We start from the raw sequence: 15,397 nt of genomic DNA, 5'->3' as shown, positions 1-15,397 counted from the left end.
GGATCCAGGTGTCCTTCATAAGTCACTCATTCCCTGAAGCCAGGGGGTCTTGGCCTGGAGATATCCAGTGCCAGTGGTCTGGAATAGGCACATGATGGTTCTGTCAGGTCATTCCCTAGGTATCACCTACTGTACTGGAAGCCTCCAAAGAGGCTTACTTACCTCTTTGTCCCTTACAAGGAGGACATATGCTTTTTGTATCAGGAGGCATGTGTAGAGTGGGGTGGGGGTGCAGGTCCTAGCAAGAATAAAAGCTGGAAAAGAAGCAAAGGGGGAAAAATGGCTTTGGGGGCGCCTGATTTTGATTTTGGCTCAGGTCATGATCTCAGAGTCCTGGGATAGAGCCCCGCCTCACCCGGCAACAGGCTCCCCGCTCAGCGGGGAGTCCGCTTCAGGAGTCTCTCTCCCTTTGCCCCTCCCGCTCGTGCTGTCTCTCTAATAAATCTTAAAAACAAACAAAAACAAAACAAAAAACCCGGCTCTTTTTCATGGGGTCCCTGCAGTTTCCCTGCCTCAATCCTAGTCCAACTGGAAGCAACCTCCCAACTAGTACTATGGAAAACTGCTATGATCGCTGCTTCTAGGAGAGCCTGGGATTAAAAGAGAGAGAGAGGTCTTCCCTTTGGGATGTGATTCTAGTGACTTGGAGGTCTCAGTGGGGAGGAACAACGCCCAGCTCCCAGCCTCCGCCGGTCCCCCTGAGTTACTCAAGGCAGAGCTTTCTGGCCGGAGTCGCCCGTAAAGTTTTACGTCACTGGGATCAAGCCAATCACGTCTTTAAACTCACCAATCGGCGTATACTGACGGCGGAAACGAGGCCGCCCTAGCCAATGACAGAGGCCGTACGGCGGAAGTGTAGAAATGGTCTCTCGGGAAGATGGCAGCCTCGGTCCGGCCAAAAATTGATGGGCAGGTGCAGTGACCAGAAGGTAAGTCTCACAGCACGAGCGGCCGTTCGGAGGCTGAGGCACGAAGGAGCTGCTCGCCGAGCTCAGGGAGAGGTCGGAGGCACAGATAAAGGTCTCTGGAGAGATTGGAGAAAGGGCGGTTTCGGAGGGGGACGCTGAGGTAGGCGGGGTCTGGCCGGAGAGCGGGGACGCCCGGAAGGGGCGGGGCCTGCGGTGGGGCGGGCGGGGCTTTTGGAGATCGGGAGCCGGGCCTGGAGACAAGGCCCGGGTTGGGAGCAGCTAGGGGCAGGGTTTATGGGGTGGGCGTGACCATGAGGTCGGGCTTGGGGCGGGGCCTAAAGGGACCCCGGGCAGAGCTGGAGAAGGGAAGGGTTTGGGGGGCTTGGGCCTGGTCTGCGGGAGCCTCATCTAGCGGGGTTCCGACGCGGCGGCGGCAGCATCAGAGCAGGCCCTGCCCCCCGATCTCATTCCGATCCCTTTCTCCCCTGTCGTCCCCCAGCTCTAGACTCCAGGCCCTGTCCCCTGAGCTCTGCCCTCTTATGTCCACCGTCCACAGCCTGCATGCGCCGTGGGGCGCCCCAGGACCAGGAGCTGGTGGGCCCGGGGGCTCCTGGGCGGGGGTCCCGGGGCGCCCCTCCTCCCTCGGGACTTGTCCCGGTCCTCGTCTTTCCCCCGGACCTAGTATTCAGGGCGGACCAGCGGAGCGGACCCCGGCAGCTGCTGACCCTCTATAACCCCACGGGAGCTGCGCTTCGCTTCCGAGGTGAAGGGATGGGTGCCTCATGCCAGGGATCTGGGTCTGGCGGCAGGACACTGCGGGGCTGTGTGGGCTGGAGGAGTGAGATGAGTGGGGTCAGACAGCCAACCTTGGCGGACTGGAAGAGTCATGTCCAGCCCTGGGGTAGAAGGGAAGGGGGACTCTAATGTCCCTCCACCGGCAAGCTTGTCTCTGAAGCAATAGTCGGTCTGTGTGTGCCTTTATCCCTCAGTCCTGTGCACAGCACCTGCCAAATACACGGTGTTTGACGCAGAAGGATATGTGAAACCTCAATCCTGCATTGACATGTGAGTGAGGAGGGTAGCCAGGGGTCGCTGCCACCTTTGTCTGAATTACCGTGCCGGAGTCAATAGGGCTCAGACCTGGTTCTTGGCAACCTTTTTCCCCACCTCTGTCTACATCCCTAAGGGAAAGGCTCCTGGGAGGCGGGGCCTGGATCCACTTGGATCACTGCCTGTTACTCACTTCCTCTCAATGGGTCTCTCTCCTATTTTGGGACAGTGTGATTCGCCACGTGGCCCCCATTCCCAGCCACTATGACATCCAGGACCGCTTCCGCATTGAGCTGTCTGAGGAGGGAGCTGAGGGTCGAGTGGTGGGGCGCAAGGACATCACCTCAGTTCTGAGGGCCCCAGCCTACCCCCTTGAGCTTCAGGGACAGCCTGACCCAACACCCCACCCAGGGCCTCCTTCCTGGACAGCACCACCCACGGCCAGACACTTCCCAGAGAGTGAGTTGGAGGATGGGAATTCTTTTTTTCTTTTTTTTTTTTTTTAAGATTTATTTATTCATTTGAGAGAGCGAGAATGAGAGAGAGAGAGAGTACATGAGAGGGGGGAGGGTCAGAGGGAGAAGGAGGCTCCTCGCTGAGCAGGGAGCCCAATGCGGGACTCGATCCCGGGACTCCAGGATCATGACCTGAGCCGAAGGCAGTCGCTTAACCAACTGAGCCACCCAGGTGCCCATGGGGGATGGGAATTCTTGAGTTCTTGAGCATTACCCTAGAGATGCGCTCAGTTGGAGTTGAGGGGGTCTTCTGGTTCCGTCTTTTGCTTTTTGGGAGAAGCATTCCTAGGAGTTCAGATTTTATATCAGGTTAGGCAAAAAAGCAGACTTTGTAGTTTCCTTGGTTTCTGGCTTCTACCTAGAGGGAAAAGTTCTTCCTTAGCTCTAACTTCAGTACTTCCCATCATGTGCCAGCTCAGCTCAGTTCCATAAGAAACCCATACCAAGTTGTGGGCTGCATATGGGAGAGAGAGTCCCTTGCCTGATGGACATGTACATAGGAGCCAATACTGAAGGCAGGGTGAAGAGAAAAAGTGCTGAGGGACCGGAGGGGAGAGGGTCTCTTGTGGCCTTGGGGACAGAGGCTCCAGGGAGGAGGGGATACTTGCAGTATGCCCCCTGGATGGCAATAAAAATACACCTCCCATCTTCAGCGTCCTCCCTGGAGGACCCTGGGCTGGGCAGGAGGGGGGTGGAGCTCCTGATGAGCCTTGTTTCCCAGACCGCCCCCCACAACTGGCCACCAGCTCCTTCCTCCTCTTCTTGCTGACGGGCATAGTCTCTGTGGCCTTCCTGCTGCTCCCACTCCAGGACGAGCTTGGCAGCCAGCTGCCCCAAATCCTGCACGTCTCCCTGGGACAGAAGTTGGTGGCAGCGTACATCTTGGGTGAGCACAGTAGTGGCCAGGGGCGTGGGGGCCTAGGAGGAAGGCTAGCAGAGCCCCAGCGCTGCTCACCACCAGCTTGCTGTCCTCTCTCCCCTCTCCAGGACTCCTCACCATGGTGTTCCTTCGGACCTGAGCTCCCTGCTCAACCTCCCCCCACCTCCTGGGGCAGGGACTTGGACGTGCACATGAGACAGCCACTCTGATGCTCATGCCTCGCCTCAATTCCTCCTCCTCTTCTTCCTGCCCATCCGCCCTCCCCCAGGCACCCAGGGATTTATTAATTTTCCAAATTGAATAAAATAAATTTTTAAAATTAAACTGAGAAATGGAGGGAGCAGCCCCTTTCTTCCCACTTCTTTCCTCCAGTTCCTCCTCCCAGCTGCAGGGGACCCAGGAATGAGGGGGCAGTCAAGGGGCCCAGTGAGGATACAGAAGACCTGGGTTCTAGTCCTGGTGCCACACCGGGAAAACCGTGTGACCTTGAGCAAGTCATTGAACTTCTCTGAGGTTCTATTTCCACCTCTAAAATGAGGGAATTGGGCAAGCAGATTTTTAAGGGCCCCTTTAGCCCCCCAAATAGGGTCCTATCCCTAAGCTGATATACTTAAACTACAAAGTTTAAGTATAAATCCTGCTTGATCCGCCTACTGCAGACATCATCTCATAGTCTTGAGCCATCAGAGCCTCTTGCCAGGGTTGCCTAGATGCTTCCAATACCCAGAATCCTTTTCTGCTTCTTGACCCTTTATCTGCCCTATTTTGTCTCTCCCTTTAAGACTTCAGCTCGGGCGCCTGGGTGGCTCAGTTGGTTAAGAGACTGCCTTCGGCTCAGGTCATGATCCTGGAGTCCCAGGATGGAGTCCCGCATCGGGCTCCTTGCTCAGCAGGGAGTCTACTTCTCCCTCTGACCCTCCCCCATCTCATGCTCTCTCTATCTCATTCTCTCTCTCAAATAAATAAATAAAATCTTTAAAAAAAAAAAAAAAAAAAGACTTCAGCTCCAGTGGATCAGAAACACCAAGGTCCCCTGCCAAGACTGGGGGAAATGGCATTACCTGACATTACCTCAACTTAACCAGGCAGGAGAAACTAAGGCACAGGAAAAGAATAGGATCCTCGAAAGGTATGTGTCCAGCCCTTTTTCAGATTCAGGGCAAGGGAGAAGAAAGGAAGGGGGGCAGCCAGTGACACTGGCAGTTTGTTGATTGGGGACAAAAATCAACAGGATAAGACTCAGTCTGTTCTCTGCTTCTGCTGTCACATCTCCATTACCCACCTCTGTTCCTCTTGCCTCCTTTTAAAAGGACCCTAGTGATTACATGTCCCCCCTCCCCCAGTCCAGGATAATCTCCCTATTAGTTTGCTAGGGCTGCACAGAAGCGGGGGAGGCTTAAATGGCCAAAATTAATTTTCTCACAGTTCTAGAAGCTAGATGTTCAAGATTAAGGTGTCAACAGATTGGATTTCCCCTAAAGCCTCTTTGACTCCCCTCTGCATACACATCCCTGGTGTCTCTCTGTGTCCTTTTTTTTTTTTTTTTAATTTTTTTTTTTAAGACTTTATTTATTTGCGAGAGAGAGAATGAGAAACAGAGAGAATGAGAAACAGAGAGCATGAGAGGGAGGAGGGTCAGAGGGAGAAGCAGACTCCCTGCTGAGCAGGGAGCCTGATGTGGGACTCGATCCCGGGACTCCAGGATCATGACCTGAGTCAAAGGCAGTCGCTTAACCAACTGAGCCACCCAGGCACCCTGTCCTTTTTTTTTTTAAGATTTTATTTATTTACTTGAGAGAGAGAGCACAAGCAGGGAGAGGCAGGTAGAGAGAGAAGCAGGCCCCCTGCCGAGCAGGGAGCCTGATGTGGGGCTCAAACCTAGGACCCGGAGATCATAACTCAAGCTGAAGGCAGACACTCAACTGACTGAGCCACCCAGGCGCCCCCATTTACTTATTTATTTATTTATTTTGTTTTTTAAAGATTTTATTTATTTATTTGACAGAGACATAGTGAGAGCAAGAATACAAGCCGGGAGAGTGGGAGAGGGAGAAGCAGGCTTCCCACCGGGAAGCTCAATCCCAGGACCCTGAGATCATGACCTGAGCCGAAGGCAGACGCTTAACAACTGAGCCACCCAGGCACCCCTATTTATTTATTTTTTAAGTAGGCTCCACACCCAGTGCGGAGCCCAGCGTAGGGCTTGAACTCACGATCCTGTGATCAAGACCTGGGCTGAGGTCAAGAGACAGGCCTCTAACTGACTGAGCCATCCAGACTCCCTTGTGTCAATTTTTCTTAGAAGGACACTAATCAGATTGGATTAGGCTCACCCTAATGGCCTCACCTGAACTTAAGGCCTGATCTCCAGATACAGACTGAGGTACTGGGGGTCAGGCTTCAACATATGGATTGGGGGGGGGTATATTTCAGCTCAAAACACTCCCCATCTCAAGATCCTCAATTTAATCACATCCACAAAGTCCTTTTTGTTGTGTAAGGTAACATTCACTCACAGGTTTCGGGGATTAGGACGTGAACATCTTTTTCCAGACCATTAGTCTGTGTGCTACAAGGAGCAAATGGACAAAGTGAAGGGCTGAGAAACCACTTTGGGAAATTTGTTCTGAACAGTATGTCAGAGAAGCAAATAGTTGAGGAGGTTTCTGACCCTGGTCCAGGCTCCTGAGAACCCAGTCAGGCTCAGAGGGGGCTCAAGGAGGGGGCAGGGGGAGAGGCAGAGTTTCATCCTGGAACCAGGGTAGGACCTGTCATGCCATATTGGGAGCAAAAGAGGACTGAGTAGCCCAAAGCCCAGCCCTAGGATTTATGCAGTTGCCCTGGGAGTGAGAGCCAGGGCTGCAGCCTCCTCAGATGTGGAGAGACAGCATTCCTACTTGTATCTTCTCTGGCCCTTCTGCCCGTCTCAAGGGAGGAATGACTGGGTGGAGTGAGGGTAAGGAAGAAGCATAAAGGTGTTTATAAACAACAGATGCCACCAGGTGGTTTATTAAGGTCCAAACCCCAGCCCCTCCCGCCACAGACCACCTGTTGGGGCTATAGGCTGTGGTTCCAGCCCTTCTCCCACCAAGGGGGCTGGCCACGTCCCAGGACCAAGGAAACCTTCCAGAGACATCACTAGGTGTGGGGGACCCCTTTCCCGACGGGGAAGGGGCTGTGTGATGAGGAAGCGGGTGCTCTCAGATTGGCTGACAGTCTGGCGGGCCCATTGTGGAAGGCACCGCTCACCTACTCCTACACTGCAGAGCCCGGGTGTGGGTGTCTGCGCTGGCATCTTGGCTGGGCCCCTTGCAGAGACGGGAAGGGCTTATGAGAGATCGGTCAGCAACGACAGGTTGGTACTAGGCACCTGCATCACCCAGAAATCACTCTAACGGGAGAGCAGGAGCTCCGGGCATATGCCAACCCCCCCCCCCCCCCCCGCCCCGCGGACCTCAGAAGTTGTTATCGATGTTCCAGACATCCCCGCTAAGTGCGTTGGCGGCCCCCTGCAGCGTCCAGGTGAGAAGGGCCAGCTGGCGTCGGAAGCGGCTCTCCTGGAAGCCCAGGCCCGGAGCCACCCCGGAGGAGGCGGCCCCTGGGTCTCGGGAGCCGCCCGAGCGCAGCAGCCGCACGTGGTCGAGCAGCGCGCCCAGCGTGTGGTCTCCGCGGCCCAGGAAAATGTGGCGGAACGGGGAGTCGGCCGGCGACACGTACTGGGACAGGAAGTAGAACTCCACCTGCACCAAGAAGGGAATCAGGTCGGGGTGCGGGGCTCTGCCGGGAGCGCGGGCCGGAACAGCAATTCCTTACCTAGTCCGCGCCTAGCGTCCATTGCAGAGCAGCTGCCTTAAGCCCCACCTCCCTTCGGCTACCCAATCGGGAGCGGCCATTCTTTGACGTCACCAGCAGCTGGGTAGGATGCGTCCTCCTGCTGTGTTTTGGGTTCTATCCCGTTCTTTCTAAGCTTTGAGCCTCCAAGCCTGCAACCACGTCTCCCCAGTCTTCCCTCTTCGCCTAGTCACTTACTCGGCTGAAGCCTCAAAGGACAGTCTATGGTCCTGCTGTTCCTCACTTTCCTACACCCCACGCATTCCCCCTCACCACCACCAATGTCCACAGCCCAGAGTCAAAGGTCAAAGGGACCGGTCAGTCCTAATGAAGTGCCTGACTCTCTGTCCTCCCTGCATAACTCAGATGCTGTTCATCTTTCCTGAGATGGCAACTCTACTAGCCCGATTCTCCCACCTTTCTTCCACCCTCTGTGGTTCCTTCTGCTCCCACCTGTGGTTCCTTCTGCTCCCACCTTTGGGCAGGCCCAAGGCTCAACCTCCACCCTCTGTTCTCCTCACCTACACTCCAGTTGTTTTCAAGCCTGGCTGTGTATTAGAATCACTTGGGGAACTTTTTAATGACCGTTGTGTGGGTGCCTCCCCAGCAACATCGGAATCTCTCCATCTTTCACTCCAAGGGTTCATCCATGTCCCTGGCTGCAGTCAGGACCTCGTGGGGATAACTGCCAAGCCTACTTGACAAATCATCCACTGGAATCCTGCCCTCCACCCTTCTGACCTCCCCACTGGGTAAGAGGGCACCTTACCAGCCTCACACACAGCCCTTGGTAAATGGCAGCTGCTATGGTTTTCCTCCTCCTCTTCCCGCAACACCCTTTCTGTCCATTTTCCTTCATTCCAGTCCCCTCACCCACAGGTGGCCTCTACTACCACCTGCCACTCTCATCCAGAGCTCGGTCTTCGCTAACTTCAATTCCCTCTTCACCATTTACAGTCTGGCCAAATCCTTCCTAAAACTCCACTTCGCTCACATCACTACCCTGCTCAACCACCTTCCTAATTTCCTTGATGCCCATCCTGGCATTCAGGGCTCCCCATAGGTGATCTCTAGCCCACTGTTTGGTGCCCCTCTCCCCTCTGCTTCTCCCCAGGCTTCTGCTCTGGCTCTGCTGGTCACACCCTACTCCCAAGGACAGCCAGGCCTACTTCCCCACCACACCCTTATCTGGGTCTCTCCACTCTGAAATGTCTTTTCTTTGCACCAACCCAAGTTCTGTCCATTCTTCAAGACCAACATCATAGTCTAAAGCTGGGGTTAGCAAACTTTTTCTGCAAAAAGCCAAGTAGTAAATATTTTTGTCTTTGTGGGCCATATTGTTTCTGTTGCAAACACAACTTGGCCGCCGTAGCTGGCCCAAAAGCAGCCATAGACAATATAAAAATCAATGAGCATGGCTGTGTTTCCATAAAACTTCATTCGCAGAAACAGGCAGCAGGCCAAGTTTGGCCCACTGGCAATCGTTTACCAACCCCTGGTCTAGAGCCACAAAGTTCCCTGGGTCTGGCCCAGCTCTGTGCGGCTGGTTCTGAAGCCTGGAATCTTTTACTCTCCAGCCCTGAGTCTGAATCCAGCCCTTATGCACAGATGCCCTTTATTCCCTGGGGGCGGGGGAGGGGGGGAGGGAGGCATGTGGCAACTTAGGGGGTTGGGTGAGGGGAGTATATTTTTGTGTTCCTGGAGTCTGGGACAGCAGGGGTTAAAGCAAGATATGTGAATGAGAATGAACCAGGCCCAACCTCTTGTCTCACCTGCAGGATCACTGATGTCTCAGTGGAGGGGACAAAGGGAAGGAGAGGTGGAGAGATCAGGAAGTGGGGGAGGAAGAGGAAACTGCAGAGAGAGGAGAATGAGGGGGATCAGGAGAAAGGAGCAAGGATGAAAGAGCAAGAGGGGTGGGTTTGTGAACAGAAGGAAGGAATGAGCCATGCCAAGGGAAAGAGGCAGGGACTCAAAGAGGAAAAAAAAGGGGGCAGACATGTTCCAAAACCATGGTCGTGCATACACTATGGGTTCCCTGTCCACCCTACACTCACAGAGGATGATCCTGTTTCTAATTTCGCCCTGTAGACTTATCCCCACGCTCACAGTCCCTACTTATCCCATTTCCCAAAATCAGTGGCCAGGTTGAGTTCTTGGAGTAAAGAAATGGAAGGAAGTGGAGGTGTTGGAACAGGAGATGGAGTGTGGGTTGCAAAGTATTCAAAACTAAGCAGGAGGAATGGGCCAAGGACTAAGGTCTTGTATAACTTTATGTGACACCTCCCCCAGGCAGCTTCTCTGGGTTTCACCCACCTTATTACCACAAGGAAGAGAGCTCTCCTTGCTCTGAATTTCTTAAGCCTTTGCCCCTCCTGGGCCATAAGCTTGGGCCTCTTGTACTGTGGACAATCGTGTACATGCTTTTTCCCTCCAGATGGGTGAGTAGGCAGTGGAGGGCTGGGTGTGTGTTTGGAGGGCGGGGGGGGGGGGGTTCCCAGTTCTGCCACGTGATCTGCCAAACGGACGGCCCAGCAGCCAGCCCTCCCTGTCAGTTTTATCACTTTGCGGGGCCTCAGTGATCGCTCCAGCCTGGCCGGTGTGTGAGCGCTGAGCCCAGGACTGGGGGCCGGAGGACAGGGACGAAGTAAAGGCGGAGACCGGGGACAGCGCGCAGGACAGGCCTGTCGACTCCAGCCACCCAGCCACCGGGAGACGCGGGGTAGGGGGCGCGGGGGCGCGGGGCGGGGGCGGGGCCTCACCCGCATGATGCGCACGTTGTACATGCGCATCAGCCTCTCATCGCTCTCCTCCGAGCTGTAGATCTCCTTTCGCAGCTTCTCCGCCGCCCGGATATAGTCCCCCCGCGCCGAGTACACCCACTGGAGGGTCAGCCCGCGGGCCTGGGGGTGGAGATGCAGGCTGGGGCCGGACACAGGGGCCAGGACCCCGGCCTAGGCTGGGACCCCAGGGCTGGCAGGAGGAGGGGCTATAAGGGGACGGGATGCTGGGAGAGGGGAGAAGACCTGGGCGGTTGGGAGGGTACCAGCTGGGTCCTAAGGCAGGAGTCGAGGGGCCAGGTTGCCAGAGGGGACTAGACCCTAAAGACTGTGGGGAGGAGGGGCCCGACCTCTGGACTGGGCAACACTTTGAGGGGATATAGCTCCCCCCACCCCCAGGAGCCAGGAGCAGGGTTGGTATCTTGGACCTTCAGGTCCCCAGAGAACTCGTTGAGGCTGCCGATGTGCCTGAGGACCACGTCCCCATAGCGGCCGAAGTCCAGAGGCAGCAGGTGATCGTGGCTGAGCCGGATGAGGAGCTGCCCAGCGAGCTGGGCCACAGCCTGGGCCACGGCGGGCAGGCGGCCCCGCAGCACCCTGTGTAGGTTCTCGTATGTGTCGTCCTTCGTGTGCAGGAACGGGTACGCCTGGCCATCCTGCCGGGACAGGGCGTGGGCTGGCGCAGGGGCACAGTGCAGACAGGCAGAGGGGCTGCTGCTCTGGGGCAGGGCCAGGAAGTCTCACCTCCAAGAAGGAGAACTCAACGGCAGGGACCCCCGCAAAGGCCGTGAAGGAGTAGGCACTGCTGTCCATGGGCAGTGGCCGGATCCTGGGAGTGGGCAGGTGGGAGGGCTCTGTGGGTTGGGGCTCCCCCCACAGCTGTCCTCCCTCCCTCCCTCCCTCCCTCCTGGCCCCAACTTACACTTCAGCATCCCAGCTGTGATTGTTGAACACCACCTGCTCATAGAGGGTCTGCCCACTGCGGTTAGGAGAGTCCACCTGGGGGGCAGGGTAGGGGGCACCGGTCAGGCTCTGGCCGCCACCAGCTTCCCTTCATCCCCGGCTCCTGGCCAGCCTCTTGCCTGCTTCAGGATGTTCTCTATGAGGCTGATCAGAAGGGGGCTGGTCTTGGCATGGAACTTGTCGTCTCCTGCAGAGGGGGAGGAGAAGGGATGCCAGACTCAAGGCTGGGCCCCGCGGCCAGGTGCACCAGAGGGGCCCCAGTGGGTGGCCCCGCCCCCACTCACCCAGCACTGCATTGTCCAGGCTCACGTAGACCACGGCTTTGAGGTGCAGCACGCTGAGGTAACCCTGGGGGTGAGGGGCGTGGAGTTTAACCCCCCACCTCTTCCCACTGCCTGACTCCCTGCCCTGGACCCCACATTACCTCCAGCCACTCTGTGGAGCCCACACTCCCAAAGTCACCTCCGTCCCAGCTGATGAAGAGAAGACTCCTTCGGGGCTGGAAGCCTGGAAGCAGAGCGGGTCAGGAGGACGGGCCCCTCTGGAGGCCAAGCAAAGACCCATCTTTGTCTTCTCCTGTCCTGCGGCCCTGGGCTCCCTCCATCCTTCCCGCCAAGCCCCCTGCCCAGCCCGCCTCAGCCGGTCTGCCCCGACTCCACTATCACAGTGTGGAGCTTGCTTTCACATGGAGTCTCCTGCTTAATGCTTCACTCAGACCAAGGACTATGACTGCAGCTGACCCTTGAACATGAGTTTGAACTGCTTGGGTCCACTTACATGCAGATTTTCTTTTTTCTTTTTTTTTTTTTTAAAGATTTTATTTATTTATTTGACACACAGAGAGAAAGCACAAGTGGGCAGAGAGACAGGCAGAGAGAGAGGCAGAAGCAGGCTCTCCACTGAGCAGGGAGCCCGACGCGGGACTTGATCCCGGGACTCCAGGATCATGACCTGAGCCGAAGGCAGTCGCTTAACCGACTGAGCCACCCAGGCGCCCCCTACATGCAGATTTTCAACCGAGCGGAGAAGTCGGCTCCCCTAACCCTGGTGCTGCTCGAGGGCCAACTCTACTCTCATATTTGGATGAGGAAACAGAGGTAAAGCGACCTGCCCGGGGCCATGCGGCTGGGACGTGAGGAAGCCAGTGTTGGAGCCCAGGTCTGCGTGGCCGCCCTCTAGCCTGTGCTCTTGACTGCCTCTCTGCCCTGTGCTGCCTCAGGCCACAGCCCCAGCTGCCCGGCCCAGGCCCTGACCTTACCATTGCTCACCATGGAGGAAAAGGTCCGCGCCAGCTCCAGCAGTATGGCCGTCCCCACAGCGGACTTGGCCGCTCCTGGGCCCCACGCATCCCTCTGGGCCCCGATGACAACATAGTGATCTGCGGGAGGGGAGGCTCTTGGGGTCCATGTTCGTACACTGGCAATACCCAGAGACTACCTGGGAGGCTGCGTGCTCGAGGGGCCTTGCCTCCATTTCCCAGCCCCGCCCCCACCACTCTCCACCTTCCAGCCCCTCACATCTCTGCAGCCCCAGCCCTGCGATCCTTGCTGTCCTTCAGGAGAGTGCCCCCTTCCCCTCGGCCCTGCCTGGATGGCCTGCTCCTTCAGCGGGGTGCCTGGCCTCATGCTGGATTCCATCACCTCCCTGGTCAGCCATGTCCCTCACAAGTCCTGACAGGCTTTCCTCCTTCATGCTTCTCTCTAATCCACCCCCACCCCTTCTCCAGCATTCTCCTCTGAGCTGCATCACGGCCCCCCTGCATCTCTCCCTCAGGGCTTGTAGGTACCACACTCTTCGGCTCAAGAACCCACTTTGATTGCCCACTGCCATCCGTGTCTACTTAGGCTTGAAAGGTTCATCTATCTCATCAGAACTCCCGTTCATGCTATATCACCCAACTCATGCTTGCTCACCTCCAGTGCTAGGGAACTCACTACTGTGCCAAACTACCCATCCTGTCTCTGGACAGATTTGACCATGGGATCTACTCACTGCCATCCCCCCTCAGTCCCAGATCAGCCTCAACTTGCCAGCCTCCCTCCCTGCTCAGCCCTGCCACCCCCTCCACTGGGCACCACTCTTGCCCACTCCCCTGGGCCTCCTGCTCCAGCCCCATCTCTAGCCAGGGTTCATGAGTGGCGACTCCCCTCCTGCCGGCTGCGGGTGACGCTGGGCAAGCTGGCACACCTGGCTCTGAGCGGCCCTCGATGCAGCCAAAGATGTTGCTGATGGGGGTGGAGACCCTGTGGTTGTTGACCCCGAGGTGCAAGCCTGGCCCAGGGCCCAGGCGATAAGGGGAGCCTGGGAGGCGCCCCTGCCATTCCTGGGGAGCCACAGGGCCTTGGAGCTTCCTGGAGAGAGGTGGGGCAGAAAGGGTCGGAAGTGGCACAGAGGCCCAGGCTATAGAAGAGCCCAGAGATCCCTCTTTGCTCTTTCCCTCCCACCTTCTGGCTCCAGCTCTACTTCTGCACTCTGCCTGCTGCCTTGGACAGTTGTGCAGGTTGTGTCGTCCTCAAAGTGAGGCTGGGCCCACTCAGAAGATCCATCTTTTTCTAGTGCACCCAAAAGCACTTTACAGGCTAGCTACACCTCCCTTCCTCCTCCCCTCTTGGCCCCCACAGGCCCCTCACCTCAGCAGGAGGGAGGCAATGTCCGCACTGATGGGCTGGGCGGGGATGTTAGGGAGGCCGGAGGACTGGACTGGAGGGAACTGGGTTTGATTAAAGGAAGGGAAGCCAGGCGTGTAGGGGTCCCCAGTTCCCAGGTGCACCTGTGAGGAAACGGGTGTCCACACCGAAGCTGTGAGCTGGGCTCCGAAGACTAGCCTACCGGCCCCATCCCAGACAAAGAGGTCCAGACCCCAAGAATCTACTGCTGGCTGCCCCCAGACTCACATGTCCATACACAGCTCTGTGGCTGGACAGGCCGGGCTTGTGTGGATCCTGGGAGAAGTCTGCTGGATCAGGGTATATGAGCACTCCTCGGGCCCCAAAGTCCTGGGCACTGGCCACCTGGGGAAGGGAAGTGGCTAACGGACTCCTTCTCCCAGAGAAAACCGATTTGTAAGGGCAGGAGAAGCAAGGAAAAGTGAAGTCGCACTGCTTCCACTCCGCTTTCATGGAGCCACAGTGAGGCTGTGGGCACCACCTGACCCGCATCTTCCCGCCTTCCCCCAGTGCCTTGGCATCCCTCAAACCCCAGTGGCCTCTGCATTCCTCCGTGTTCGTCCCCCATGCCAACCTCCCGATTTTGTTTCCCGCCAGCATTTTCTTACGACCCGCTTGGTTCTTTCTTTTCTCTCTCCGACAGCCTCCTAGACGCTTCCCATCTGCCGCTATCCTATCTTCGCGTTCCCCGGCCCCGCACCCTCCCGGTTCCACGCCACCCCCCCATCCAGGGACCCTCACCTTTTGGGCGAAGCTGATCTCCCCCAAGCGCACCAGCAGGAGGCGCCCCGCCGGCTCCACGCCCCGGGCCCGCAGGTCCTGCAGGTCCTCCGGCCGCCCGTAGTGGGCGTACACCAGCTCTCCCTGGGGATGGGGAGGACGGTGAGGCGTGCTCTCCGGGTCCCTCCTCCGCCACCCGCGAAAGGGCGCTCGCTGCCCCTGTCCTGGGGGTGGGACAGGGGGCGCTCACCGTGGCATTGCCCGTGGCACTGTAGGGACAGTAGACGTCGTGGTCCTCCAGCGGCAGGGGCTCCCCGAGCTTCCCAGCCTCACCGACCCAGTGCAGGGTATTGGGATGAGCCCTGAGGAGCAGAGGTGGTGAGCGCCCCCCGCGCGCCCCCCGCGCGCCCCCCGCGCGCCCCCCGCGCGCCCCCCGCGCGCCCCCCGCGCGCCCCCCCGCGCGCCCCCCGCGCGCCCCCCGCGCGCCCCCCGCGCACTCACGGGTCCGGAAACTGCAGCCCCACGTAGTGCGTGTCCATCCACACGTGGTCCAGCTTTTGGCTCGAGAGCGCCCCCCGGACGTCCTGAGCCAGAGCGGCCATCCCGGCTGAGCCAGCCATCCTTTTCCGAAGGCTGGTTTGCCTGAACGGGAAGAGGTGGGATTGGGGCGCGGAAGGGGAGAGGGACTTCTGGGCGCCTGGAGGAAAGGGGGGGGGGTCGCCCTGGGCCCTGGACGGTGAGGGGCTCCTAAGTCTCTCCCTGACCCCTGCCATCGCCATCCATCCAGTCACCACCCGGGCTGTCACTAAGGCCGCCTCCTTCTGCTTAAAGCCTTAGTTTCCGATAGCGTGGTGTCCTGCCCACCATCCCTTAGGTTTTTCCTGGCCCAGGCCAAACTCACCAATCTATCGACTGCCCGTGCACACACACACACACACACATGCACACAGGCCTGTGCTCTGCCCCACGCATGGAAACGCTTTTCTTCCAAAGGACTAAGTGGGCAGAGGCGGCCCTCCCATCTCCCCTGTCCTCCAGCTGCGCCTCACGGAGACATCTTACACTATGGTTACTGATATGATCG

The 15,397-nt window shown here is 57.7% G+C and overlaps 2 protein-coding genes across 4 annotated transcripts; one reads left to right on the top strand and one right to left on the bottom strand.

The window, feature by feature from the left end:
* The first annotated feature begins 823 nt into the window (after positions 1 to 823).
* Positions 824 to 4,320, top strand: MOSPD3 (motile sperm domain containing 3). 3 transcript variants are annotated; one of them, XM_045875669.3, is made up of 6 exons: positions 824 to 929; positions 1,408 to 1,671; positions 1,898 to 1,973; positions 2,188 to 2,417; positions 3,195 to 3,359; positions 3,461 to 4,320. In XM_045875669.3, the coding sequence occupies exons 2-6, from the start codon at positions 1,470 to 1,472 to the stop codon at positions 3,490 to 3,492; spliced, it is 705 nt and encodes a 234-aa protein (XP_045731625.1). In that variant the 5' UTR covers positions 824 to 929; positions 1,408 to 1,469; the 3' UTR covers positions 3,493 to 4,320. The 3 variants fall into 3 exon arrangements, with proteins under 3 accessions (XP_045731625.1, XP_064449304.1, XP_045731626.1); XM_064593234.1 differs by having other exon boundaries at positions 845 to 929; positions 1,465 to 1,671; XM_045875670.3 differs by having other exon boundaries at positions 846 to 1,068.
* On the bottom strand, positions 4,306 to 14,950 carry TFR2 (transferrin receptor 2). The gene is made up of 15 exons (XM_045872142.3): positions 14,815 to 14,950; positions 14,564 to 14,675; positions 14,335 to 14,457; positions 13,822 to 13,938; positions 13,558 to 13,697; positions 13,115 to 13,278; positions 12,186 to 12,305; positions 11,352 to 11,434; positions 11,212 to 11,275; positions 11,047 to 11,114; positions 10,887 to 10,963; positions 10,709 to 10,793; positions 10,393 to 10,620; positions 9,947 to 10,087; positions 4,306 to 7,093 (listed from the first exon to the last, which is right to left on the bottom strand). Exons 1-15 carry the CDS (start codon positions 14,931 to 14,933, stop codon positions 6,809 to 6,811), a joined length of 1,926 nt encoding a protein of 641 aa, XP_045728098.2. The 5' UTR covers positions 14,934 to 14,950; the 3' UTR covers positions 4,306 to 6,808.
* Between the last annotated feature and the right edge of the window lie 447 nt (positions 14,951 to 15,397).

This window comes from Mirounga angustirostris, unplaced genomic scaffold, assembly GCF_029215605.1.
Source record: "Mirounga angustirostris isolate CCGP_5_RB_7025 unplaced genomic scaffold, mMirAng1.0.hap1 SCAF_5, whole genome shotgun sequence".
NCBI classification, from domain to species: Eukaryota; Metazoa; Chordata; class Mammalia; order Carnivora; family Phocidae; genus Mirounga; species Mirounga angustirostris.
Note: the sequence above shows the minus strand (reverse complement) of the source record. Positions and strands in the feature narration are given on the sequence as shown.

What these genes read in the sequence shown, in the direction of transcription:
- MOSPD3 (XM_045875669.3), top strand. Translation starts at nt 1,470, where the DNA reads ATGCGCCGTGGGGCGCCCCAGGACCAGGAGCTGGTGGGCCCGGGGGCT. An exon ending in AGCTGCGCTTCGCTTCCGAG is followed by an intron (nt 1,672 to 1,897) that starts GTGAAGGGATGG and finishes TTTATCCCTCAG; the next exon opens with TCCTGTGCACAGCACCTGCC. An exon ending in GGCCAGACACTTCCCAGAGA is followed by an intron (nt 2,418 to 3,194) that starts GTGAGTTGGAGG and finishes CTTGTTTCCCAG; the next exon opens with ACCGCCCCCCACAACTGGCC.
- TFR2 (XM_045872142.3), bottom strand. Translation starts at nt 14,933, where the DNA reads ATGGCTGGCTCAGCCGGGATGGCCGCTCTGGCTCAGGACGTCCGGGGG. An exon ending in ATTGCCTCCCTCCTGCTGAG is followed by an intron (nt 13,279 to 13,557) that starts GTGAGGGGCCTG and finishes ACCTCTCTCCAG; the next exon opens with GAAGCTCCAAGGCCCTGTGG. An exon ending in AGTTCTCTGGGGACCTGAAG is followed by an intron (nt 10,088 to 10,392) that starts GTCCAAGATACC and finishes CTCCACCCCCAG; the next exon opens with GCCCGCGGGCTGACCCTCCA.